This window comes from Papio anubis, chromosome 1 (genome assembly GCF_008728515.1).
Source record: "Papio anubis isolate 15944 chromosome 1, Panubis1.0, whole genome shotgun sequence".
Classification (NCBI taxonomy): domain Eukaryota; kingdom Metazoa; phylum Chordata; class Mammalia; order Primates; family Cercopithecidae; genus Papio; species Papio anubis.
The window spans coordinates 42,130,673-42,155,541 of NC_044976.1; the positions used below are offsets into that span (position 1 = coordinate 42,130,673).

At 47.0% G+C, this 24,869-nt stretch overlaps 1 protein-coding gene across 4 annotated transcripts in view; it reads left to right on the plus strand.

Annotated features, from left to right (window-relative positions):
• KDM4A (lysine demethylase 4A) overlaps positions 1–24,869 on the plus strand; it is a 57,708-nt gene that overhangs the window by 13,122 nt on the left and 19,717 nt on the right. For all 4 annotated transcript variants that reach the window (XM_003891748.4, XM_009206817.3, XM_009206812.3 and 1 more), the window contains 8 exons: positions 1,022–1,215; positions 3,833–3,882; positions 4,623–4,726; positions 5,122–5,259; positions 6,252–6,499; positions 7,281–7,480; positions 9,669–10,036; positions 22,287–22,407. In XM_003891748.4, the coding sequence (XP_003891797.1) occupies positions 1,022–1,215; positions 3,833–3,882; positions 4,623–4,726; positions 5,122–5,259; positions 6,252–6,499; positions 7,281–7,480; positions 9,669–10,036; positions 22,287–22,407 (1,423 nt within the window). The remainder of the gene's footprint in view (positions 1–1,021; positions 1,216–3,832; positions 3,883–4,622; positions 4,727–5,121; positions 5,260–6,251; positions 6,500–7,280; positions 7,481–9,668; positions 10,037–22,286; positions 22,408–24,869) is intronic.

A 24,869-nucleotide genomic window follows, 5' to 3' on the forward strand; every position in this document is an offset into this window, starting at 1 on the left:
CACAACATTGCCGTAGTTTTTTGTTTTTTTGTTTTTGAGACAGAATCTCGTCCTGCCACCCAGCTAGAGTATAGTGGTATGATCATAGATTACTGTAACCTCAAACCCCTGGGCTCAAGGGATCCTCCTGCTTCACCCTCCCAAGTAGCTGAGATTGCAGTCACGTGCCACTTCACCTGGCTACTTTTTTTTTATTTGTAATTTTTTTGTAGAGACTGGGTCTTACTTTGTTGCCCAGGATGGTCTTGAACTCCTGGGCTCAAGCAGTCCTGCCTTGGCCTCCCAAAGTGTTGAGATTACAGGTGTGAGCCACCACACCTGGTCCACTGTCATAGTTCCCATGTTTTGCAATTTTTTTTGTGTGTGTGGTCATAGAGTTTTTTTTCTCTTTTGACCTAAATTTCTTTAGCATCAATTCAAACTTTTCCTCTTGGGGTTTAAAACAGGTGACTGTTGGCTGGGCACGGTGGCTCACGCCTGTAATCCCAGCGCTTCAGGAGGCCAAGGCAGGTGGATCACGAGGTCAGGAGTTCAAGACCAGCCTGACCAAGATGGTGAAACCCTGTCTCTACTAAAAATAGAAAAATTAGTGGGGTGTGGTGGCAGTTGCCTGTAATCCCAGCTACTTGGGAGGCTGAGGCAGAGAATTGCTTGAACCAGGGAGGCGGAGGTTGCAGTGAGCCAAGATCACGCCACTGTGCTCCAGCGTGGGCAACAGAGTGAGACTCCGTCTCAAAAACAAACAAACAAAAAAACAGGTGACTGTCATCTCTTCATTCATCTTTCCTGCACTAGTATTCACAAAGTAATATTTGCCCTTTGAAGGTAAATTGTGTCAGTTCCAGTGGTAGCTGTAAAAGTGAATGAGGAATGCTGTGGTCTTCACGTCCATCGTGTTTTGACATTATTCCAAATGTTTGTCAGAGAGGACAGCTTACTTGTGACCTACTCTGATTTGTAGGTTCAGAGCCTTGGTTTATATGTAAATGTAACTTGCCCTGGACTGTCATTGCCTTTGCAGCATGTTGATGAGTGGAATATTGGCCGGCTGAGAACAATCCTGGACTTGGTGGAAAAGGAGAGTGGGATCACCATTGAGGGTGTGAACACCCCATACCTGTACTTTGGCATGTGGAAGACATCTTTTGCTTGGCACACTGAAGACATGGACCTCTACAGCATCAACTACCTGCACTTCGGAGAACCCAAGTCCTGGTACAGTCTGCCTGCAGTCGGCACCGGGCTTCTGTGCTAGAGCACGGGCTCACGTTCGGTGTGCATGGGAAGCACCTCAGGATTATGTTAAAGTGCAGATGCTGGTTCAGGCCTGGGGTGACATTCCATGTTTCAAACAGACTTTCAAGTGCTGAGATGCTGTTGGAGCTCTGGTGCTCAGACCACCTTTTGAGTAGGGAGGCTTTAGAGAGCAGGGCGCTGGCAGAGTTACCCAAAGACACGAGGCTCTTCCAGCCTATCCGACTGCTTTCTAATTTTTTTTCTGAACAGGCCTGAGGCATTTCTTAGCAGCAGACTTCTAAGACTACAGTCACTCCCTCAGATGATAGAAAGCTTTCTTTTCCTTACGAAAAGAAAGAATATTAATACTTGGGGAGCAGCAGTGTGTGCTTAACACACGAGGGATTGCGAGGCTATTCAGCATGCTTCCTGTTCGTTCTCCAGGGTGTTATTCTTGTTGGTGAGACAAACATTGGTTCTCTCTCCTCTCTCTGTGCTGACCCGTCTTTGAGTCTCAGCATTTTTTTTTTTTTTTTCTATTTTGAGACAGGGTCTCACTCTGTCACCCAGGCTGGAGTGCAGTGGCACCATTATGGCTCACTGCAGCCTTGACTTCCTGGGCTCAAGTGATCCTTCTACTTCAGCCTCCCAAGTAGCTGGGATTATGGGCATGCACCAGTATGCCCAGCTAATTTTTTTCCTTCTTTTTTTTAGGGTAGAGATGGGGTCTCACTATGTTGCACAGGCTGGTCTCAAACTGCTGGGCTCAAGCAGTCCTCCCACTTCAGCCTTCCAAAGTGCTAGGATTATAGGCATGAGCCACTGTACCTGGCCCCTGTCTCAGCATTTTAGTGACGGTGCTGCAGATAACTGCAGTGAATAAGACAGATGAAATACCTACCCTCACACAGATCGGCAACTGGTCAGGAGGTAGAAAGTGTGAGAGAATGATCATATGGTGTGGGGACAGCTCTGATGGGGAAGAAGTGGGTGCTAAGGTCCACATAGGAAGGATAGATGGGTGAGATTAAAGAAGGCTTCTTTGGAAGAGGTGACAACTGAGATCCAAAACATGAGAAGGACATAAGTGGGTGGAATGGTGGTGGGTTTAGCAGCTGGGAGATTGAGGGAAGTGTATCCAGGCAGTTGGAACCACAGATGCAGAGCTCCTGGATTAAGACAGCACATGAGGGCCAGTCATGGTGGCTCACACCTGTAATCCCAGCACTTTGGGAGGCTGAGGCAGGTGGATCACCTGAGGTCAGGAGTTCGAGACCAGCCTGGCTAACATGGTGAAACCTGTCTCTAGTAAAAATACAAAAGTAGCCGGGCATGGTGTGTTTAGGGAGCTAGGGGAAGTCTACTGTAGACTGAATGCTGTGTAAAATGATGAGAAGTGAGTGATGAGGTCAGAGGGGACACCATGGGGCGCATTATGGCAAGTCATGAAAACCATGTCCACCTTCATTTCTTTCTTCAGCATCCTCAGCCATGTTCTCTCTCAGGAGTTTTCCTTTCTTCTTTCAAGTGCTTTCCAGTTTCTAATCTTGGGGGAAAGAACCTTTTGAGCCTATGATTACCCCCTAAGTACTGTCCTATTTCCTTCCTCAGAAGGCTAGACTTGTAGGATGTGTAAATGTAGCTTTTGTGTCTTCACCATTGTTGACTCCAAAATTCCCTGCTCCTGGATTTTTGAATTCTCTTATAAAAGAAGGTTTTCCAGTTATTATATACATTCTTAGGTCCTCTGAAGTGGGACCTCCAGAGCCTTCTGTGTAGGGTTGCCTGATGGATCCCGGAGTCCTTTAGGTGACATTTTTGTCAACTCTCCTTCTCCGTTTTGTTTTATAATGAAGCTGTTTATAGTGGGAGGATTTGTTGTTACTGTGGAATAATCTTCAGAAGAGATTAAAAAGGTTAAAATAGAGTTACTGTGAGTTTCAGAATATGAAGTTTAACAATTTTGCAAAAGTTTTAAATAGTCCTAGGTGTCCTTTTTTTCTTTTCATTTTTTTAGGAAGAACAGTTTCGATGGTGTTTAGACACCCTACTGGGTAGAGAGGTAATTGATTGTTGGGTAATCAGTGTATGTAGCTGTTGGGGAGATAAAGGGAAAATGGGTTCATCAGCAGATACAGGGCTAGGTCTCTTAAGTGTCGGATCCATCTTGCACTTTGTTTTCCATTCTTCCTCTCTAGCCCTCCCCCAGTTAGGCCTTTCAAGCATTTAAAAATACTGAGCATTTTTAAATACTGAGGTTATGTAATGACATCCTTTTTTTAAAAAAAAAAATGTTATATGAACAACATTATAAACGAGAGTAATATTGTGTACCATAAATCCTGGCTCATGGTGAACACTTAATAAACATCTTATTAAGTGAATGAATATAGAAGAAATAAATTCACTCACCTTTTTTACGGACTCTTTACTCCTGTGCCGAAACAGTCTAATATTTCATTTTTTCAGATTCCTTTCTAGTGCTTGGGAAGTTAAAAAAAAATCTGCTATTTCAAGGTGTTTTGAGAGTGGGAATAAGCCCCTTAGCTTCTGTACCTGTCTCCGCCCAGCCTCTGATGCTCTCATGTGATTGCAGGTACTCTGTTCCACCTGAGCATGGAAAGCGGTTGGAACGCCTCGCCAAAGGTACTGTGTCTCATCTCTTTGCTGGGTTGGACCCTCCTATGAGCTGTGCTCCTTGCTCTGCACTAAAATGTGCATTCCCCATGGTCAGATTCTTGCAGGTCCTGTTGCAGGCCTGCAGATGTGGGTGAGCCACATTGGTTACCTTAAGAGGGCAGTGACAGAGCCTTTTCTTCCTTTGTCCTGAGCAAGGACTTGGTCATTTCTTCTTTGATTGTCTGTGCCTCAGTTTTAATGAGCAGTGGTGTTTCTTTGACCAGCGATAATGAACCAGACCAGTATGACCGGTGTTTCCAGTAAAGACCCAAATGTTAAAGAAAAAATTGCGTTTTATGCTTTGTTTCTTTTAAGTGGACTTACATAGATTTGTATGTCTAGAGAACATACTTCAGGAAAGCCTGGGTAGATCATACTATAGCTGCATTACTGAAGAAAGATCAGGGATACAAGTGACTGGAGAAAAGGTCCTAAATAGTTTCAAAGCTCTATAAGAACAGAGTCAGCTTGGGTGACCTTGGTTTCCCAAACAGGATTTCATTACCCATGTAATGCCCTACATGGGAGTGAGCCCAGAGGCTCACTGTAGAATCTTAGAATTGGTGCGGAGCTATAGGGATCCTTGGAGGTCACATCGGTGATTCTTCCTGTTTATCATTCCGATGGGAAGCACAGGTGTGAAGTGACTCCGGATTGCGGAGCTAGTATGGAGCACTGTGTTAACCCATACCCTTTCAATTAAATAGGCTTTTTCCCAGGAAGTGCTCAAAGCTGTGAGGCATTTCTCCGCCACAAGATGACCCTGATTTCCCCGTTAATGCTGAAGAAATATGGAATTCCCTTTGACAAGGTGAGCTGATGTTACATGCCAAAGTTCTCAGGCACCACCCTTTCTGGCCTTTTACAGAGTTTTATTCTAGTTCATCACTATACCAAGAAGGGGGCCAAAGCTTAAACTATGTAACAACCCTTTGATCTAAGAGCATTAAAGGTGGGGCCACTTTAGCTTCCTGGTGCCAGAGGAGAGTCAGATCCCCTTGAACAGTGTTCATTTGGAGGAATGGTTAATTATAGTCATGTCATCTGATATGTCTGGGCTTTGCATAATTTTATAGAAGACAGCAAGACCCCAGGGGTTTTATGACTTACCCTTTGTTGCTCAGCTAAGTTGTGGTGGAGCTCAGAATTCCAGTTCTGTGGACCTCTGCCATTTGAAGCAGCTGTTTCAAGTCTGCTCTTGTTCAGGTGACTCAAGAGGCCGGAGAGTTTATGATCACTTTCCCTTATGGTTACCATGCCGGCTTTAACCATGGCTTTAACTGTGCGGAGTCTACCAATTTTGCTACCCGTCGGTGGATTGAGTATGGCAAGCAAGCTGTGCTGGTAAGTCTGCTTGATTTCTTTCTATAACACCATGACAAAAATGAGCAAATTCTGGTTAGATACGTTGGCTGGTGATTAGAATATTTCTTTGAGTTGCTGGAATTCAGAAACGAGCAGCTAGCAATGTGTCAGAGTACTAACATTTTGTGTTCATAAGGAATTTTTTTTTTTTTTTTGAGACAGAGTCTCGCTCTGTCGCCCAGGCTGGAGTGCAGTGGCCGGATCTCAGCTCACTGCAAGCTCCGCCTCCCGGGTTCACGCCATTCTCCTGCCTCAGCCTCCCGAGTAGCTGGGACTACAGGCGCCCGCCACCTCACCCGGCTAGTTTTTTGTATTTTTTTAGTAGAGACGGGGTTTCACCGTGTTAGCCAGGATGGTCTCGATCTCCCGACCTCGTGATCCGCCCGTCTCGGCCTCCCAAAGTGCTGGGATTACAGGCTTGAGCCACCGCGCCCGGCCATCATAAGGAATTTTTAAAAATGTGTTCAGATTTGGGAAGTATAAAATGAGGTTCGTAAGTCCATTAGGCATTAAAACCACATCCACACACGTTAATATTCTTGCCTTAGCCACTCTGAGACTTCTCTGTTGAAGTTCCTAGGGGTTTTCTTTACTCTAGGGAAGCGGCAGGGCTAGGCCTTTGACTCGTAGTAGTAGACTTGCTTGTGTGTTCCTGGCTTGGACAGGGAGCCAAGGGCAGGTGGCTCACCATCCTGGGGGCCTAAGTGCTGAGCCTAACCACCGTCTGTGGCCCTGAGTTAGTGCCCAGGTAGATTTGCCCCAGTAGTATGTATTCTCTGCCCTTTTTTCCCTGCTTCCCTTCATATTTGAAGGTCCTGCAAGGATAATATGCCCTCAGCCTGTGAACCAAAACAATCTGGTTATAAACCATCTTGCACTTGTTTCCATGTGGAGGGAGGAGTTACGACGTGGGGGTGAGGTGGAAGCAGCAAGGTATGCTCACCTGGTGCTCTTCTGGTTCCTGCTGACAGTGCTCCTGTAGAAAGGACATGGTGAAGATCTCCATGGATGTGTTTGTGAGGAAGTTCCAGCCAGAAAGGTACAAACTTTGGAAAGCTGGGAAGGACAACACAGTTATTGACCATACTCTGCCCACGCCAGAAGCAGCTGAGTTTCTTAAGGAGAGTGAACTGCCTCCAAGAGCTGGCAACGAGGAGGAGTGCCCAGAGGAGGACATGGAAGGGGTGGAGGATGGAGAGGAAGGAGACTTGAAGACAAGGTAACCCAGCAGCCCTTTGTCATGGCTGTGTGAGGGAGAGGTGTCTGGGTAGGTCCTGTGACCTGTGGAGAGGCTGTTTCTAAGATGCTGTTTGTGCCTCGGCTGAGGGATTGTTCTTGGTAAAGGCTCCAGAATCCTGAGAGCCAGGGCATTCAGGCACTTTCTGAATGAGAGACCTGCAGTGGGCGTGTAGTCTGCTGGAGCAAGGGGTCATTTATATGAGGGTCAAGGCATTTATGTGCGAAGGTTGGGCTCCCCCTGAGCCGGAAAAGTCATGTTTTCTCATCATATCAGAGAGTCTTTTAAAAAGAAGTGTAGTGAGGATGAGACTCAAGGGCATTGGTAATGTTGTGATTTAAGTCTGCAGTGCCATTAGAGCAGACTTAAGAGTCACCTTCTTAAGTCTGCACCAATGGGAAGCTGAGCCAGGGGATCTGTGCTCTGAGAATTTATCCTGGGCCATATGGGAAAGAAAGGAGGAACCGTTCCTTGGTACCTACTATATGCCAGGCACTTTGCCAGCTACTCTGCATACCTTTTCTTAGTCCTCACAACAAATCTGTTAGGTGGGTGGTAATACCTGTATCTTCTAGATGATGGAACAAGCTCAGAGAGGTGAAGTCCCTTGTCTCAAGTCACAAATAAGAGGTGTCCCTGAGTTTTGAGCCAGGCCTGACAGGCTCTGGCCATTCACTTTGGGTTGTGTGTGGATGTGTAGGAATGTCTTTGAGTAAGTGGATGTATTTGTGGGCTCTTAAAAGATTTGCCCTCTCCCTTGCAGCCTGGCCAAGCACCGAATAGGGACAAAGAGGCACCGAGTTTGTCTTGAAATACCACAGGAGGTGAGTCAGAGTGAGCTCTTCCCCAAGGAGGAGCTGAGTTCTGAGCAGTATGAGATGACGGAGTGCCCGGCAGCCCTCGCCCCCGTGAGGCCCACCCATAGCTCTGTGCGGCAAGTTGAGGATGGTCTTACCTTCCCAGGTTAGTTGACTATGGTGTATTTTCCACAACCTTAACTCATACATGTGTCCCGTGTCAGATGCCATATTGAGTGCTGGGTGAGAAATAAAGAAAGCAGAGTGACAGGTCTGTGAGCAGATAGTGTACTTGGAGTGTGGGAAGTGCTTTGGGTAGGGATGTACAGGGTGGACTGGACACGTAGGGAAAAGCTCCTCCCTCTGTCTGGTCAGGGGTCAGGGAAACACTGGAGGTTTTGGTGAAGGTGACTCTTACAAGGTAAGTAGGACCTTCCCAGGCGGACAGAGAGAGAGCAGGGATGTAGAAAGGGTGTCCCAGAGGGGAGGAGCAGGGCACAGGCGTGGAGATGGGAGAATTTTTTTTTTTTTTTTTTTTTTTGAGATGGAGTCTTGCTCTGTCATGCGGGCTAAAGTGCAGTGGCGCAATCTCGGCTCACTGCAACTTCTGCCTCCTGGGTTCAAGCGATTCTCCTGCCTCAGCCTCCCAACTAGTTAGGACTACAGGTGCCCGCCACCACGCCTGGCTAAATTTTTTTTGTATTTTTAGTAGAGATGGGGTTTCACCATGTTGGCCAGGCTGATCTTGAACTCCTGACTTCAGGTGATCCGCCTGCCTCGGCCTCCCAAAGTGCCGAGTGGGATTACAGGCTTGAGCCACCGTTCCCAGCAGAGATGGGAAATATTAATAGCATGGTCCACTTGGGGGAACTGGTGGGGGGTTTCCCTCAATTGAATATTAGGGTAGAAGGCAGCTGTGTGACCAGAAGGTGACGCTGGAGAAATAGGAGAGGATGTAGGGCTGTCTGCCATTTTCATTTGCTCACTTGGAAGCTTATATTTTAAGAGTGGGAGTGGTGTGATCAGTGTTGTTTAGCAGTCACTTGGAAGGTCATTGAGGCTAGATTTGTTGGAGAAAGGCTTGTATCTGTCTTGGGTCAGGTATGACGCTAAGATGTGGTCTGCTGACAGCCAGGTAGCACTGTGGACTGACGTTCTGGACTGGGCTGGCTTCTAATTCAGCAGATTTTCTTTCCCTTTTTTCCCTTCAAATTTATTTATATTGACAGATAAAATGGTGCATATTTGTCATGTACAACATAATTTTTTTGTTTTAGAAATAGGGTCTTGCTCTGTTGCACAAGCCTGTGCGAACACAGCTCACTGCAGCCTCAACTTTCCGGGCTCAAGCAATCCTCTTGCCTCAACCTCTCAAGTAGCCTGGACTACAGGCATACGCCACCATGCCTGGCTACTTTTTTGTTTTTTGAGACGTAGTCACTCTGTCACCCAGGCTGGAATGCAGTGGCGATCTCGGCTCACTGCAATCTCTGCCTCCCGGGTTCAAGTGATTCTCCTGCCTCAGCCTCCTGAGTAGCTGGGACTACAGATGTGGGCCATCACGCCTGGCTGATTTTTTGTATTTTTAGTAGAGATGGGGTTTCACCCTGTTAGCCAGGACGGTGTCGATCTCCTGACATCGTGATCTGCCTACCTCGGTCTCCCAAAGTGCTAGGATTACAGCCGTGAGCCACCGCGCCTGGCCCATGCCTGGCTAATTTTTAAATTTTGTAGAGAGAGGGTCTCACTTTGTTGCCCAGGCTGGTCTTGAACTCCTGGGCTCTAGCAATCCTCCCATCTTGGCCTCCCAAAGTCCTGGGATTACAGTTGTGAACCACTGCTCCTGGTCCAACATGATTTGTGAAGTAGATATATGTTGTGGAATGGTTAAATCTAGCTGATTAAAATACATATTACTTCACATAGTTACCATTGTTGCAGTGAGAACATTTAACATACACCCTCTTAATATTTTTCAAGATCTTTAGATTTTCTAGCATGGACTAGGTAGCCAGGTCTCTGCTGAGCTCAGACTTGCATTTCCTGCAGGAGACTTCGGAGGAAATGGCAGCTGCCCCTTACTGAGTGTCTGCTGAGTGCCAGGTGGTGCTCAGGAGTCTTATTTATGAGCCCTGCAGATATGTAGTAGCATCTTCTCACTACAGAGGAAGAAGCTGGAGGCCAGGAGGCTGAGCAGATAGCCCTGGCTCACAGTGCCCCTCAGTGACAGAGCCAGGATGGGAAGCCAGGTCCTATTCCTAGCCCATGTTCCTTGTGCTTTGCCACTCTGGCTTTCATCAGATTCACGTGTGCAGGTGGAACTTGGCTCTGTCTAATGTGTATGTGTGTTTCAGATTATTCTGACTCCACTGAAGTCAAATTTGAAGAGCTCAAAAATGTCAAACTAGAAGAGGAGGATGAGGAGGAAGAACAAGAAGCAGCAGCCTTGGATCTTTCTGTGAATCCTGCGTCTGTAGGGGGACGCCTTGTCTTCTCAGGCTCCCAAAAGAAGTCACCTAGCCTGGGCTCTGGCTCTTCACGGGATTCTATCTCTTCTGATTCAGAAACTAGTGAGCCTCTCTCCTGCCGAGCCCAAGGGCAAACGGGAGTTCTCACTGTGCACAGTTATGCCAAAGGGGATGGCAGGGTCACTGTGGGAGAGCCATGCATGAGGAAGAAAGGGAGCGCCGCCAGAAGTATCAGTGAGCGGGAGCTGGCAGAGGTATGGGCTCCAGGCAGTGGTGTGGGCTGGGGAGCTGCCCTGAAGGACACCCTGTCGGGGAGGGGATCTGTGTTGGGGAGGTGGGTCTGTGTGGTGGAGGTGCTGCAGGAGGGCAGGAGAAACCCTCAGTCAGTGCCTCCAGGCTGCAGTGGTTGTGTCCAACAAAAGCCTGGGTGGCATTCACTCTCCCAGCTTGTTCTTTGCTGGGAGTTGCTTTTCTCTTATCCCTGTGGCTTCTGATTCCAAGAATTGCATCAGTGCAGCCTCAGTCACAGCAGCAGATCCTCCTCAGCCCACTTGGATCACAATGCCTTTTTTTTTTTTCTTGAGATAGAGTCTTGCTCTGTTGCCTAGGCTGGAGTGCAGTGGCATGATGTTGGCTCACTGCAACCTCTGCCTTCCAGGTTCAAGCAGTTCTCCTGCCTCAGCCTCCCGAGTAGCTGGTATTACAGGCGTGTGCCACCATGCCCAGCTAGTTTTTGTATTTTTAGTAGAGACAGGGTTTCACCATGTTGGCCAGGCAGGTCTCGAACTCCTGACCTCAAGTGATCCGCCCACCTCAGTCTCCCAAAGTGCTGGAATTACAGGCATGAGCCACCGTGGCTGGCCTTTTCAGTTGGGGTGGGTGGGAACTCTTCCTCTGACCCTCATTGCCTTAGCGGCACAGGCGTTAGAATAGCTGCCATTGGAGCCCACGTGTTTGGGGGTTTGGGATGAGATGAGATGAGATGGCCTTTCTTACCTTGAAATTCAAGGGTTTTTTTCTTATAAGTCTTGACTGCTCTGTAGACTCCCAGTATGAAACTGATAGAATATCCTTTTGGAGACCAAGGTGCATTCCCAAAGCTAAAAATATGAACGTGTGTGTTCAGGCTTCCTCCATAAATATGTGTTGTCACCAAAAGCTGATTCCTGCTTTTGTGTAAAATGGCTCTTAGTGGGTCTGCCACTATGGGTGATCAGAGTCATGTCAGATGCAGCTGGACCCACACTACCCAAGGGACCTTCCCTGACTCCCCAGCCTTACAGCTTATGTGGGTCAAGCTTGCAGCTTTTGATGAGGGGTGGCAGATATAAGAAGCCAGTGCAGGAGGTCCTCTTTATTCCCTATCCCCTTACCTTTAGTTTTTAAAAATTTAGCTCTTAAAAACCTTCACTATGGAAAATTTCTGAAGCATGTACAGAATACCATCACGAGCCCCCGCGTGTACTCATCATATATATGATTAGCATTTGGCACATTTGCTTTCTGTTTTCTTTGGCTGCAGTACTTGACACTCAGTCATATTCACATTTCCCTAGTGTTGCCAATAGTCCCTTTTTATGGTATGTTTATCTCCTTGTTGTTAATACTCGTAACTTTTCTCGGTGCCTTCTCTGAATCTCAGGGTACGGTTTTTGTAGACTTCCTTTTTACCTTGTGAATGTTCCTCTTTCCATCCCACTGTGGTTGCAGGCTAATGAGCTAATAACTACTGTGTTTCCTTCTCATTGCCTCTGATTGCAGTTCTCTATGCCTTCTTATGGCAGCTTCCATAAATGAGGGCTTTTTCAGCCTGGAAACCAGAGTCTCTTAAACTCCCAGTTGCCACCTAGCAATTCTTCCTTCACAGAGGCCCCGAGCCATTTCGTCCATCCTACTGTTCACTACAGTTCATGCTGTCCTCTTGCTGAGTCTTCCTGACATTCTTGTTTCTAGTTGCAATCACAATCACAAAAAGCAGCTAAGAAGTAGCAAGAGCTCACTGTATATTAAATACTTTGTTTTTCTTTTTTGAGACAGGGTCTTGCTGTGTTGCCCAGGGTAGGGTGCAGTGGCACAGTCTTGGCTCACTGCAACTTCTGCCCCCTGGGTTCAACCCATCCTTCCCACCTCAGCCTCCCAAATAGCTGGGACTACAGGTGCACACCACCACTCTCGGCTAATCTTTGTATTTTCTTGGCTTATCTTTGTATTTTTGTATTTTTTGTAGAGGTGGGGTTTCACTGTGTTGCTCAGATTGGTCTCGAACTCCTGGGCTCAAGTGATCCTCCTCCCTTGATCTCCCAAAGTGCCATGATTTCAAGTGTGAGCCACTGTGCGCCCCACCGCCCCCAGCTATTAAATACTTTATATGCATTGTTTAGTCTTTGTATTACTGGTTAATTAATCTTATTACAGAGTCAAGTTTTTGTGGGTTTTTTTGGGGTGGGAGGTGCAGGAAGCCAATAAATAACACTTGTCCTTTTTCCTCTCAAATTTGGAACTATTTAATTGATGATACAAGAGTCAGGCATATGGAGCTCAGAATGTTGCTTTACTTACAAGTTAAAATGATTGAAGAAAGTGACTTTTAACCTGTGGCCAAATGGCCCTGCTACTCATTTACTCTTTTTTTTTTTTTTTGAGACTGAGTCTCGCTCTGTTGCCCAGGCTGGAGTGCAGTGGTGCAATCTTGGCTCACTGCAACCTCCACCTCCCGGGTTCAGGTGATTCTCCTGCCCCAGCCTCCTGAGTAGCTGGTATTACAGGCATGCATCACCACTCCTGGTTAATTTTTGTATTTTTTTAGTAGAGATTTCACCATGTTGGCCAGGCTGGTCTGTAACTCCTGAGTGCCTGCCTCAGCCTCCCAAAGTGCTGAGATTACAGATGTGAGCCATCGCGCCTGGACTACTCATTTACTCTTGATGTCTCCAGGCCCCTCTAGAGGCAAAGCGTTTCCATGGAAGCACTCAGCTTCCATGTGGTGTGGACATAGGCCAGAATGCACTCCCTCTCCAAAAGACAGATCCTATTGAAGTGAATCACAGCTTTTAAGGGGGTGGGGAGAAGAAAAGCCAGGACACTTTCCATGTGGAAGTATGCTGGGGGAAGGGGTCTTCTCTCTGACATGTCTCTCTTTTTCAGTCCTCTGCTCAAAAACCCTTGAGTGTCTTCTTGGTTCCTTTTTATTTCTGTATATACTTCTCAGGTCTAGCCTGATGATAATACCCTAATACCCTCTCTGCTGCATTGCCATCCATCCCTCCACCTCCAACATGTGCAAGCTTGTTTGTTTGAACTACTTAAAAGTCTCTAAAACTGTTTTGGCTGCCCTGCCTCTTCACTACTTTGTAATCATTTACAGCATGCCTGCTCTAGGCCAGGACTGTGCCTTCAAGGAACTCATAGTCTAGGAGAGATAGATAAGAGCAGATCATTCCAGTACTAATGATACGTGTTGTGGTACAAGTGGGAGAGTTAGCAGTTCAGCTTGGGGTTGCAGTGTGGATTTCAGGACTGCCCGAGAGAAGGAAACAGTTTAGGCCTGAGGTTAGAAGAATGCCAGGTGGATAGAATGAAATCGAAGAGAGAATCTGGGAGAGTAGGATGTTCTAAATGCTCATGATAGCTCATGCCAGCGTCAAAGCACTTGGGGATCTGCAGTGGTTTAGTTTGTCTCAGGTGTATAGGACTAGAGAGGGCCTCAGGTGGTGCTTTTGGAGGATATCAAGAGCCAGAACCTGGAGGGTCTGCCTTGTTGCTCTGTGAAGCAGTTTGACCTCCTAGTTACGGTGTAGGGAGCAGCAGAAGGGTCCCCACCATATGCACCATATGGGTTTGGAAATGGAAAACTTTCATAATTCATTCTTTTAAATGCACACACAAAGGGCCGGGTGTGGTGGTGCATGCCTGTAATCCTAGCACTTTGGGAGGCCGACATGGGTGGATCACATGAGGTCAGGAGTTCAAGATCAGCTTGTCCAAAATAGAAAAATTAGCTGGGTGTGGTGGCAGGTGCCTATAATCCCAGCTGCCTGGGAGGCTGAGGCAGAAGTGCTTGAACCCCGGGGCGGAGGTTGCAGTGAGGTGAGATCACACCACTGCTCTCTAGTCTGGGTGAAAGAGTGAAACTTTGCTGGGCGCGGTGGCTCAAGCCTGTAATCCCAGCACTTTGGGAGGCCGAGGCGGGTGGATCACAAGGTCAGGAGATCGAGACTATCCTGGCTAACATGGTGAAACCCCGTCTCTACTAAAAATACAAAAAACTAGCCGGGCGCGGTAGCAGGCGCCTGTAGTCCCAGCTACTTGGGAGGCTGAGGCGGGAGAATGGCGTGAACCCGGGGGGCGGAGCTTGCAGTGAGCCGAGATCGCGCCACTGCACTCCAGCCTGGGAGACACAGTGAGACTCCGTCTCAAAAAAAAAAAAAAAAAGAAAGAGTGAAACTTTGTCTCAAAAAAATAAATAATAAATGCACACACAAAGATTCAGAGGCCAGCATGAAATTGCAGTACCTGGTCACCGCACTTTGGGAGCTAGGGTCGGGAGCTCAGCTTGGGGCCAGAGGTTGAGGCTACAATGACGAGCTGGCCACCATTCACTTGCAGCCTGGGTAGCAGAATATTTACAATATCTTAAAAAGAAGGTCCCAGGCAAACCTAGCAGTGAACCTAAAATAAAGGTACTTTTTTGGGGCGAGGTCCCAGCACATAACAGGCTGGAGTGCAGTGGCAGGATCTCAGCCTTCACTGCAAGCTCCGCCTCCGGGTTCCGCCACATTCTCCGGCCTCAAGCCTCGGTAGCTGGACTGAGCACGCCACCTCGCCCGGCTATTTTTGTATTTCTTAGTAGAGAGCGAGGGTTTTCACCGTGTTAACTGCGGGATGGTCTCGATCTCCTGACCTGGAGTCGCCCATCTCGACTCCCAGTCTGCTGGACCCCACCCCAGGGCTTGAGCCACCCGGCGCCCATTAATTTTTTTGGTTGGGAGTCTTTCTGTGCTGAGCTGGGAGTGCAGTGGCATGATCTCGGCCTCTCACTGCAGCCCCTCCCACCTCCGGCTCAGAAACGATTCACTCAGCCCTCCTAAGTGGCGGGATTACAGAGCCTGCCGTGCCGGCTAGTACAGTAGAGACGGGGTTTCAGTATCTTGGCCAGGCTGGTCTTGAACTCCTGACCTCATGATCTACCCACCTCAGCTTCCCAAAGTGCTGGAATTACAGGTGTGAGCCACCGCGCCCGGCCGAACCCATAAGTATTCTAACAGGTGTCAGGATCTTTCCATATTTGCTTTGTTTGTCCTGTTTTCAATTTGCCGAAGTATTTATATTAAAATTATATTATCTTTATTAGTTTATAATGTACATATTTTTGGGGTACATGTGATATTTTAATACATTAATTTGTGAAGATTAAATCAGTGTAATTGGGAAATGTATCACCTTAAATATTTGTCTTTATGCTAGAAACATTCAAATAATTCTAACTATTTTGAAATGTACAATAGACTATTGTAAACTAGTCACCCTACTGATATGTCAAACACTAGGTCTTATTTTTTCTATCAAACTATATATTTGTGCCCATTAATCTGCCTCTCTGCTGAAGTATTTTAAAGCACATCCCAGATACCTTGTCATTTCTTCCCTACTTCAGTGTGTATCTCTGAAAAATATGGTCACTTTCAGCTGGGTGCGGTGGCTCACGCCTGTAATCCCAGCACTTTGGGAGGCTGAGGGGGGTGGATCACCTGAGGTCAGGAGTTCGAGACCAGCCTGGCCAACATGGTGAACCCTCATCTCTACTAAAAATACAAAAATTAGCCGGGCATGTTGGCGGGTGCCTGTAATCCCAGCTACTCAGGAGGCTGAGGCAGGAGAATTGCTTGCCATTCTACTCAGGAGGCAGAGGTTGCGGTGAGCTGAGATGGCGCCATTGTACTCTAGCCTGGGCAACAGAGTGAGACTCCATCTCACAAAAAAAATAAAAAAAGAAAAAGAAAAATATGGTCACTTTCTCAGATAACTATGCCATTATTATACCTAAGAAAACTACAAAAATTCTTTAGCATAATTTACTATCCAGTCCATAATCACATTTCCTCATTGTCCAAACAAAGTCTGTTTTACAGTTGACTGGTTTGTATCAGGATTAAACCAAGGCCCACACCTTTGATTTGATGATGTTTTGAAGTCTTCCTTAATGTAGGCCAGCACCTCCCCCCATTTTTTCCTCACCGTTGACTTAATCAAGAAGCTGTCATTGGTTGTCCAGTAAAGGGTTTTTTAAGTACTGCACTGATGTTTTAGAAGATTGTTCTGGAGGCAGTATAAAGATTCTGGGGGGGAGGAAGAAAGAGGCAAAATTAGAAATTGTTAACAGAGGTTCTCTTGAAGGTGGAATTATGGATGATTTCACTTCCTACATTTATGCATCATTTGAATATTTTTGTGATTAACATGTTATTTTTATAACTAAATACTTCTACTTCAGGAAAGGAGGAAAAAAGATTTGAAACGGGGAAACCAATTAGGAACCTATTTCTTTAGTCTGAGAGAGAGGTAGTGAGGACCTGTGGGTGGTGGTGATAGGGATGGGGAGCAGAAAATGGACTTGAGCTACTTGGAAGGTAGGTGCATAGGACTGGGTGACTGGATGTGGGGTGAGTCAGAGGGTAGCATGGGGCTTGACTCGGGTTTCCAGCTTTGAGTTCTTGGGATGGATGGTGGTGCCATCCGTATAGGATAGTGGTTATAAGAAAACTAGAGGGTTTTTAGTGTGGGCCAGGAAATGATTTGAGTTTGGGTACGTCTGGAGGATAACTTTTGTGAGGTAGGCTATGGAGATACATAGACATAGCCTCGAAGCTGGGAGTGGAAGGGTTGGTCTGTGGGTGTGGGAGTCACCAGGAGGGCACTGGTGGGTATGGAAGAATGTGTGTAGAGTGAAGAACAGTTTCACAGTGTGGGGTGACGGGAGAGGGCCCAGGTAGGAGAATGTGAAGAAGCAGCCAGAGATCAGGAGAACTAGGAAAGAACAGTGTATTCAGGACCAGGGCAGGAGAAAAGTTCAAGACAATTGGAGATACGGCCAAGTGTGCCTTGTATTAAAGGGCAGGGTCCTGCCGAGTGCGGGAAGTTGAAGAGGTAGTGATTGGATTCTGGGGATCTAAGGAAGTGGGAGTGCAGGTGGAGGCACAGGAGGGGATGGCTGCAGATAGGTTTTTTGTTTGTTTTTGAGACAAGCTCTTGTGTTGCCCAGGCTGGAGTGCAGTGGTGCGATCTCTGCTCACTGCAGCCTCGACCTCCCAGGCTCAAAGGATTCTCCCACCTCAGCCTCTCAAGTAGTTGGGACTATAGGCATGTGCCATCATGCCCAGCTAATTTTTTTATTTTTGTAGTGATGGGGTATCCTTATGTTGCCCAGGCTGATCTTAAATTCCTGGGCTCAAGTGATCCTCCTGTCTCGGCCTCCCAGAGTGCTGAGATATAGGCATGAGCCATCACACCCAGCCTGTGTTTTTAAATTGTGGTAATATATACATGATATGAAATTTACCTATTTTAACAGTTTTTGTAGTATACAGTTCAGTAGCAGTAAGTACATTAACTTTGTTGGGCCACGGTCACCAGAATGCAGATGGTTTTGAGGTGGGAGGAGATGGAGAATTTATCTCTGAGGGTCGCCTAGAGTAGTCAGATAATTACCTCTGCTTAGTGCAGCCCAGCGCTTTTCAAAAGCCACTACTCTTGGAAACTCTTCATTGCTTTCCATCTAGTTCCCTTTCTTCTTTGAAGCTCTAGAGTACTTGCTTCTTAATGCCCTTGCCATAGGCTGGTGAAGAATATAACCTTCTAGAAGCTGGGCTCTGTGCCACATTCATCCTCATTTCTTGAGTTACCAGCCCAGTCCATAGGGCTTGGCCTGTGAAACCGTCTGTAATGAGGATGGAATGAGTAAATGGAAGGTCAGGTTTGTTTTAGTAAGAAGCCACCATCAGAATTAATTGACTGGGAGGAATAAGGGACAGATAGTCAAGGTTTGGGGGCAGAAGCTGAGCAACTTTGCCCATCCCTGGAGAGGTCTGATAGCACTGGATCTATATTTGTAGACAACTGGGTTCCTTAGAGCACCCTTATATTCCCCTACCCCCACTTTAAGCATCCCCAAGCTGTAATTTGGGCTGCCTGCTGTTCAGTTTCCATGCCACCATCTATGTCAAGGGCCTTTTTTAGGTGAGTTTGGTAAACTGCAGTTTTTGGTAAAAGCACCCTGGCTGACTGACTGCCAAAGCTGTAGAGTTTTCATTACCTACTGACTGAGCCTCAGCCATATGTCTGCTGCAGAAGTTCTTGTTAGTTCAAGCTGCTTTGAAAAGTGAGTTCCCAAAACAAGGTGGGAGAACAATTGGTTCTTCTCTGTGCAGAATAAACCCTAACAGGAACACTAACCTTGATGCTGGTGCCAGATGTTGGAGGAGCGAGGAAAGAACTCAGGAGCCTTGAGCTCCAGCTTTCTTGCAGGCAGAGCCCTGGGAGACTACCTGCTATCCCACCCTGTCTGCAAAAAGAGCCCTTTGGGGAAGGGTTTATTACTGCCATTTTACTGGTAGGGCTGCCACTCGTCCAGGCTCATACAGCTAGTTGGTTTCTGTCATATACTGAGGGAATTTAGAAACTGGAGCAATCCTAGGGAAGGCAGCACCATGAGAAAGGTGTGGATGCCATGGTAGCAGGAGGAGTACTGGCCAGGAGATGAGGAAATGTGAAAAAATATTCAAATATTTGAATGGACCTGACTACTTTGGTCAGAGGCAGCATGACGGTAGTGGAAAGGGCTCAGACTTCAGACTTGGACACTAGGTCTCCCTCCCTGAGGTTAGAAATCATGTCTTGTTCATCTCTACACTGCCAAAACAAGTGTTCCCACCATATGCTGGCTATATAGGAGGTGCTGTGAACATACTGATCATGGAAAAACTGTCCTCTTCCTTTCCCAAGCTGCATTCTGGTGTTCTTGACCTTCACCCTTCCACCTCCTCTCGGTGATCTTAGGTACCTCCTACCCTGTATTTGTTTCCTATTGCTGCTATAACAAGGTACCACAAACACAGAGACTGAAACACTTGTTCTCTTGTGGTTCTTTAGTTCAGAAGTCTGAAATGGGTTTCACTGAGCTAAAATGAAGGCGTCAGCAGGGCTGTGTACCTTCCTGGAGGCTCTCGGGGGAGGACCCATTTCCTTGCCCTTTCCAGTCTCCCTAGGCTGTCCACATTCCTTGGCTCCTAGACCTCTGCGTCCATGGTCAGAGGCAGGGGCATCCAACCAAGTGTCTCTGGCATCACATCACTCAGACTCTTCTGCTTCCTTCTGTTGTATTCCCCATTGGGATTACACTGGGCCCACCTGAATGATCCAGGATACTCCCTATTTTAAAGACTATCTGATTAGCAATCTTAATTCTCCTTTACCATGTTAGAATAACATATTCACAGAGATTGGGATGTGGGTATATTGGGGAACCATTCTCTCTACCAAATATCCTATTACCTCCCTTTCACAAGCTGCTGCTTTGCCTATAAAGCCAAGCTCATGTAGCCCCTATCATAACTAAAATACAATTCTAGAGGAAATTTCCTTCTCAAACTATGATCTCATTTTTCCCTTGATCTTCCCAAAAATACTCCGTGATATATTCGCTCCTTAGTTTCTTATTCTTTGTCCACCGGAACTTATCTCAAAAAACAGTCCTGATAGCTCCCCGTTGCCGAGTGAGTCCCTTGGCCACTTCCCTGCTCAGCTCTTCTGTGTTGTTTGGCCTGTGGATCTCCCCCTCCCTGAAGTCGTCCCTTTGTTGGCTTTCTGGTATTCCTCTTACCTGTCTGCTTCGGAGTCTCCTTTTCTCCCTTCTCTTCTTCCTCCTGTCCCTGGAAGGCTTAGTCAATTTATCACCCACGACAATCTTATCTTCTCCCACCATTGTAATTCTGAACCTGGTGCTGCTGGTTCCCAGCTCTTGCTCTGACCTCTTTTCTGAACCCCCTGAATTTCTTATTGCCTCCCCTGGGTATTTCCAAATGAAAAGACCCTGGATACATGTTGTGTACCCCACACAGCTTGTTTAACCTGGTTTGTTATTAGCCTCCACTTCCTCCACACGAGCCCTCTTAAAGCCTGTCACCTTGGTGGTCCAGCCTAGAAAACCCCACCGTTTCTGGCTTTATTCTCATTCCTTTTTTCCCTAGTCTGCCACAGCCCACAGGTTTAGGCCTATTGTCCAGGTGCCCTCAAAGTGATGGTGGGGGCAGGTCGGTGGCGTGGGGGAAACAGGAATATTATTGGGGTATAGGAATAAAGCAAAATTAACTTTATTTTTTATCTTAACCTTTTATAGTCTGTTTTTGCTTTAAAATGTGCATATGTGCATTAGTATTAGTATATGTAATTGATTAGTAAGTAATATCTAGGTTGGGGGTACATGCTCCTAAATTTTCTATTTACATGGTAAGATTATCAGAGTTGGGCAAGTATGGGTTTTCCAGTTTGTTTTAACCAAAGAACCCTTTTACTTACTTATTGATTGATTGGAGACAAAGTCTCACTTCTGTCATCTGGGCTGGAGTGCAGTGGTGCAGTCTCAGCTCACTCACTGCAGCCTTGACCTTCCGGGCTCAGGTGATCCTCCCACCTCAGCCTTCCAAAGTGCTGGGGATTGTAGGTGTGAGCCACTGTGCCTGGCCAGAACCCTTTCTTTAAGTGAAATCTTAATCAATTAAAACATACAAATCAAAAGCAGAGCCATTCTGGTTGGAAAGAAGGTGGGGCCTCAAGCCTTTTTTGTTCACTCTAACGGAGGCTCCTTAGGCGCTTTCCGGATGTACATTTTGAAAACCACTGGTTTAGCCGGGCGCGGTGGCTCAAGCCTGTAATCCCAGCACTTTGGGAGGCCGAGATGGGCGGATCACGAGGTCAGGAGATCGAGACCATCCTGGCTAACACGGTGAAACCCCGTCTCTACTAAGAAATACAAAAAATAGCCGGGCGAGGTGGCAGCGCCTGTAGTCCCAGCTACTCGGGAGGCTGAGGCCGGAGAATGGCGTGAACCCGGGAGGCGGAGCTTGCAGTGAGCTGAGATCCGGCCACTGCACTCCAGCCTGGGCGACAGCGCGAGACTCCGTCTCAAAAAAAAAAAAAAAAAAAAAAAAAGAAAACCACTGGTTTAGACAGTTGATACAGTTCAGGTCTGATTAAGTCTATGGTCATGTAAGTCTTCATGGACATCAGCAGGAAAAGGACCCTAATATCCTCACTCCACCATATTCCTCCATACTGCTGCAGCATCCTTACTCACCTAAGCACAGATCCCATCTTCTTTGTTTCTCCACACCTTCTTCTTTTCCTGAGCAGGCCTTTGCACACAGTAGGTGCCCAGTGAATATTTGTTGAATGAATGGCAAATGGACGGCAAAACTTGTTGGCAAAATTTACGTTTGGAAGATTAGGCTCTGTTCTTCCTGGACATGGCCTGTTCAGAAGTTGTTTCCTCTTGGCATTCCAACTGTGGTCCTTAACTCCTGGGGCTCTGTGTAGTCGCACATGGAGTCTGTAGGCCCAGGGTGTCTTCTCTAAAGTAGCACTGCAGCATTTATGGCATTGGTTTTTGTCACAGTTGTAAAGTGGCCCTCTTTCAGGCCTCATTTCCTTGCTTAATGGATTTTGCTAACCCTACGTCTCCTAATGTCAGTGTAACCAAGTTTTAAATATGTTGATTAGAAAGAAACCCTTCTGTAGTGTTTCTGAGTCAATCCTGTATGTTTAAATCTAATTACATTTGCTCTGACATTATGTAAATGCAGTGTTAAATCAACCTTTCCCTTTGCAGCCAGGCCAGAGTTTCAGATGCACTTTCCGTCCTCGCTGATGTTCTCCCCTGGAGAAGCAGCAGCTAACTGAGGAATGAACAGTATCTGCTAGAGCTGAAGTCCTGGCAGTGTATAAGGAGAAGGTGGCCTATTTTACTTTTAATAGGTTAGCTGCTGCTTACCCCTTTGGGTGTCCCCTAGACACTCCTGGGTGGCCCAGCTGCCTGGTACATTGTAACAGGTACTGTTGACCTACTGGGCCAAGGAAAGGGGTGCCTAGGCTCCTTGGGGGCTCTCTCACTTGGGCCACCTCGGTAGTCTCATGGCAGTGAGCTTAAGGGACGGGGCAAGGCTCTCTCAGAGTGGAAGCAGGCTTGTTTTTGGTACATTTGTTTCAGGCTGCTCCTGAGAAGGCCAAGAACCACACTTGGGTTTTCCCCCAAATTTACATAATCCTGGTTCAGACTAGTTTGGTACGTGGTATTGTCACTTGGCTTTTTCTAAGACAGGTATTTTCTGTGTTTGGTTTTATATGTCTTTTTGTTTCTCTGTGCCCCTCTCTTTCCTTTGGTTTTCATTGTAAGGGTGACTTGTGCTGTCTCTCAAGTGGAGACAAGACCAATTTAATTTCTTCTGGTTTGCCTAGGTTGCGGATGAATACATGTTTTCCCTGGAGGAGAATAAGAAGTCCAAGGGACGCCGTCAGCCTTTAAGCAAGCTCCCCCGCCATCACCCACTTGTGCTGCAGGAGTGTGTCAGTGATGATGGTAAGTGTTGTTTTTCCTTCGTCAGGAAGAAAGCAGCTCACCACATTAGACTTGACAGGACAGGACATCAGAAGGTCAAGCTGACAGATAAGGGTGGGCCTGTGGCTTAGCTGCTCTTCCAGATTTCCATAGAGAGGACTGGATTTCCTTATATCTAATTCACTAACCAGATTTCATTATAAGTTTGAGTATCTTGCAGTGTACCTTAATAGGGGATAATTGCAGGCAGGTTTTTTCCTTTCTTTTCCTGGGAGGTACACGGCTGATTTTTCAAGATAGAAACTCCTGTCAGTGATGCAAAGCCCTGTGCTGGATATGTGGCTGCAAAGATAACTAAGATATGTCTGTGCCTTCAAGACACTCACAGCGTACTGGGGAAACTGGACAGGTGAACAGATCTCAAGAAAGAAGAGGCAGCTGGGCGCGGTGGCTCACGCCTGTAATCCCAGCACTTTGGAAGGCCAAGGTGGGCGGATCACGAGGTCAGGAGATCAAGACTATCCTGGCTAACACATGAAACCCCATCTCTACTAAAACCACAAAAAAGTAGCCGGGTGTCATGGCGCATGCCTGTAGTCCCAGCTACTCAGGAGGCTGAAGCAGGAGAATTGCTTGAACCCAGGAGGCGGAGGTTGCAGTGAGCCGAGATCGCGCCACTGCACTCCAGCCTGGGCAACAGAGCGAGACACCGTCTGAAAAAAAAAAAGTGTTACTCTGGGGCAGAAGGACAGCATGCGTTGGAGAAGAGGAGCAGGAGGCTGTAGTCAGAGGAACTCTAGTCAGCTCAGTGTGGCTAGAGCTGGAGGGCAAGGCCAGGGAGTGATAGGTGGGGTAGGACGAGGGGGACCAGATCCTGGAGAGCATTATCATGGAGGCCAGAGTGAGGAGTTTGTCTTACTGGCATTCAGGAGCCAGTGACACGTTTCGAGCAGAGGAATGACATGGTCATTTAGATTCCTTTAGAAAAGATCACTCCTAGTGCTGGCATCTTGAGGATGGCTTTGAGAGGACCACATGGGCTTCCATAATGGTCTGTCTGCAATATGAAAGTCTGAAGTAGGATGGTGGTGGTAGGGAATATATTTGGAAGATAAAATCAACTGGATTTGGTGACTGGCTGTGGAGCTATGAGGATGGTAGTTGAGGAGGATGAGTTGAGTGCCTCCCTAGTTTGTAGCTTTCACTGGGGAAACCTGAGTTCAGTGTCTATGGAGGACGTAGACCTAGGACTTGGCACTGAGGTGACATTTGATACAATTGTTGGAATAATGAGGCCACTCTTGGGGAGGGGACCAAGGTGGGTGAGCAGAGGCTGGGGGTAGGTGGACAGAGGAGGGAAGGGAGCCTGTGAAGGAGGCAGAGAAGCAGGGTAAGCAGACATGTGTAAGGAAAACCAGGAAATGTGGCACTGAAGCTCAGGGTGCATTGACATCAGTGGAGAGTGGTCTCCTGTGCTGCCTGGAGCCCAGAGATCCAGGAAGATCAGCACTGCTGAGCCTCAGCTCTGGCTCGGTTGATGACTGGGCCCTGGCACCCTCAAGGAGAGCAGAGTCAATTGTACTTGTTACTCTTGACTAACGTCAGGCCCTGTCCTACCTGGTCCTCTCCTTCCTGATCATTGCCCCATCTCTGCTGTTTTTTTTTTTTTTAAGTAGAAAGATCATGATATGGCTGGGCGTGGTGGCTCATGCCTGTAATCCCAGCACTTTGGGAGGCTGAGGCGGGTGGATCACAAGGTCAGAAGATCAACACCATCTTGGCTAACATGGTGAAACTCCATCTCTACTAAAAATACAAAAAATTAGCCGGGTGTGGTGGCGGGCGCCTGTAGTCTCAGCTACTCAGGAGGCTGAGGCAGGAGAATGGCTTGAACCTGGGAGACGGAGCTTGCAGTGAGCCGAGATGACACCACTGCACTCCAGCCTGGGCGACAGAGCAAGACTCCGTCTCAATAACAACAACCAAAAAAAAAAAAAAAAAGATCATGATAAACAGGGTGGGGAACATCCCTTCTGTCCTCTATTCACAAGTGTGGCAGGACCCTGAGTCAGGTCCTAGGAAGTTCTCTGTGTTCTTATTCCAGCCCAGACAGAAACTTCAGGTTCTCTTGGTAGCACCAGCCTATCTCCCAATTGGTTTAAAGCAATACAGACTTTAGGAAACTGGGAAAGTTACCAAGAGGAATACAAAATTACCCTTCAAAGATGACCATTATAAATATATTAGCATATTATCTTCTTGATTTTTCTAGTCAGATATTAGAGTATGTCCATGTATATCTTTTTAAAATAATGCAGTTGAGATAATACACAACTTCCCCCTACATTTTTTGTTTCGTGTTTTTTTGAGACAGAGTCTCACTCACTCTGTTGCCCAGGATGGAGTACGGTGGAATGATCTTGGCTCACTGCAACCTCTGCCTTCTGGGTTCAAGTGATTCTCCTGCCTCAGCCTCCCAAATA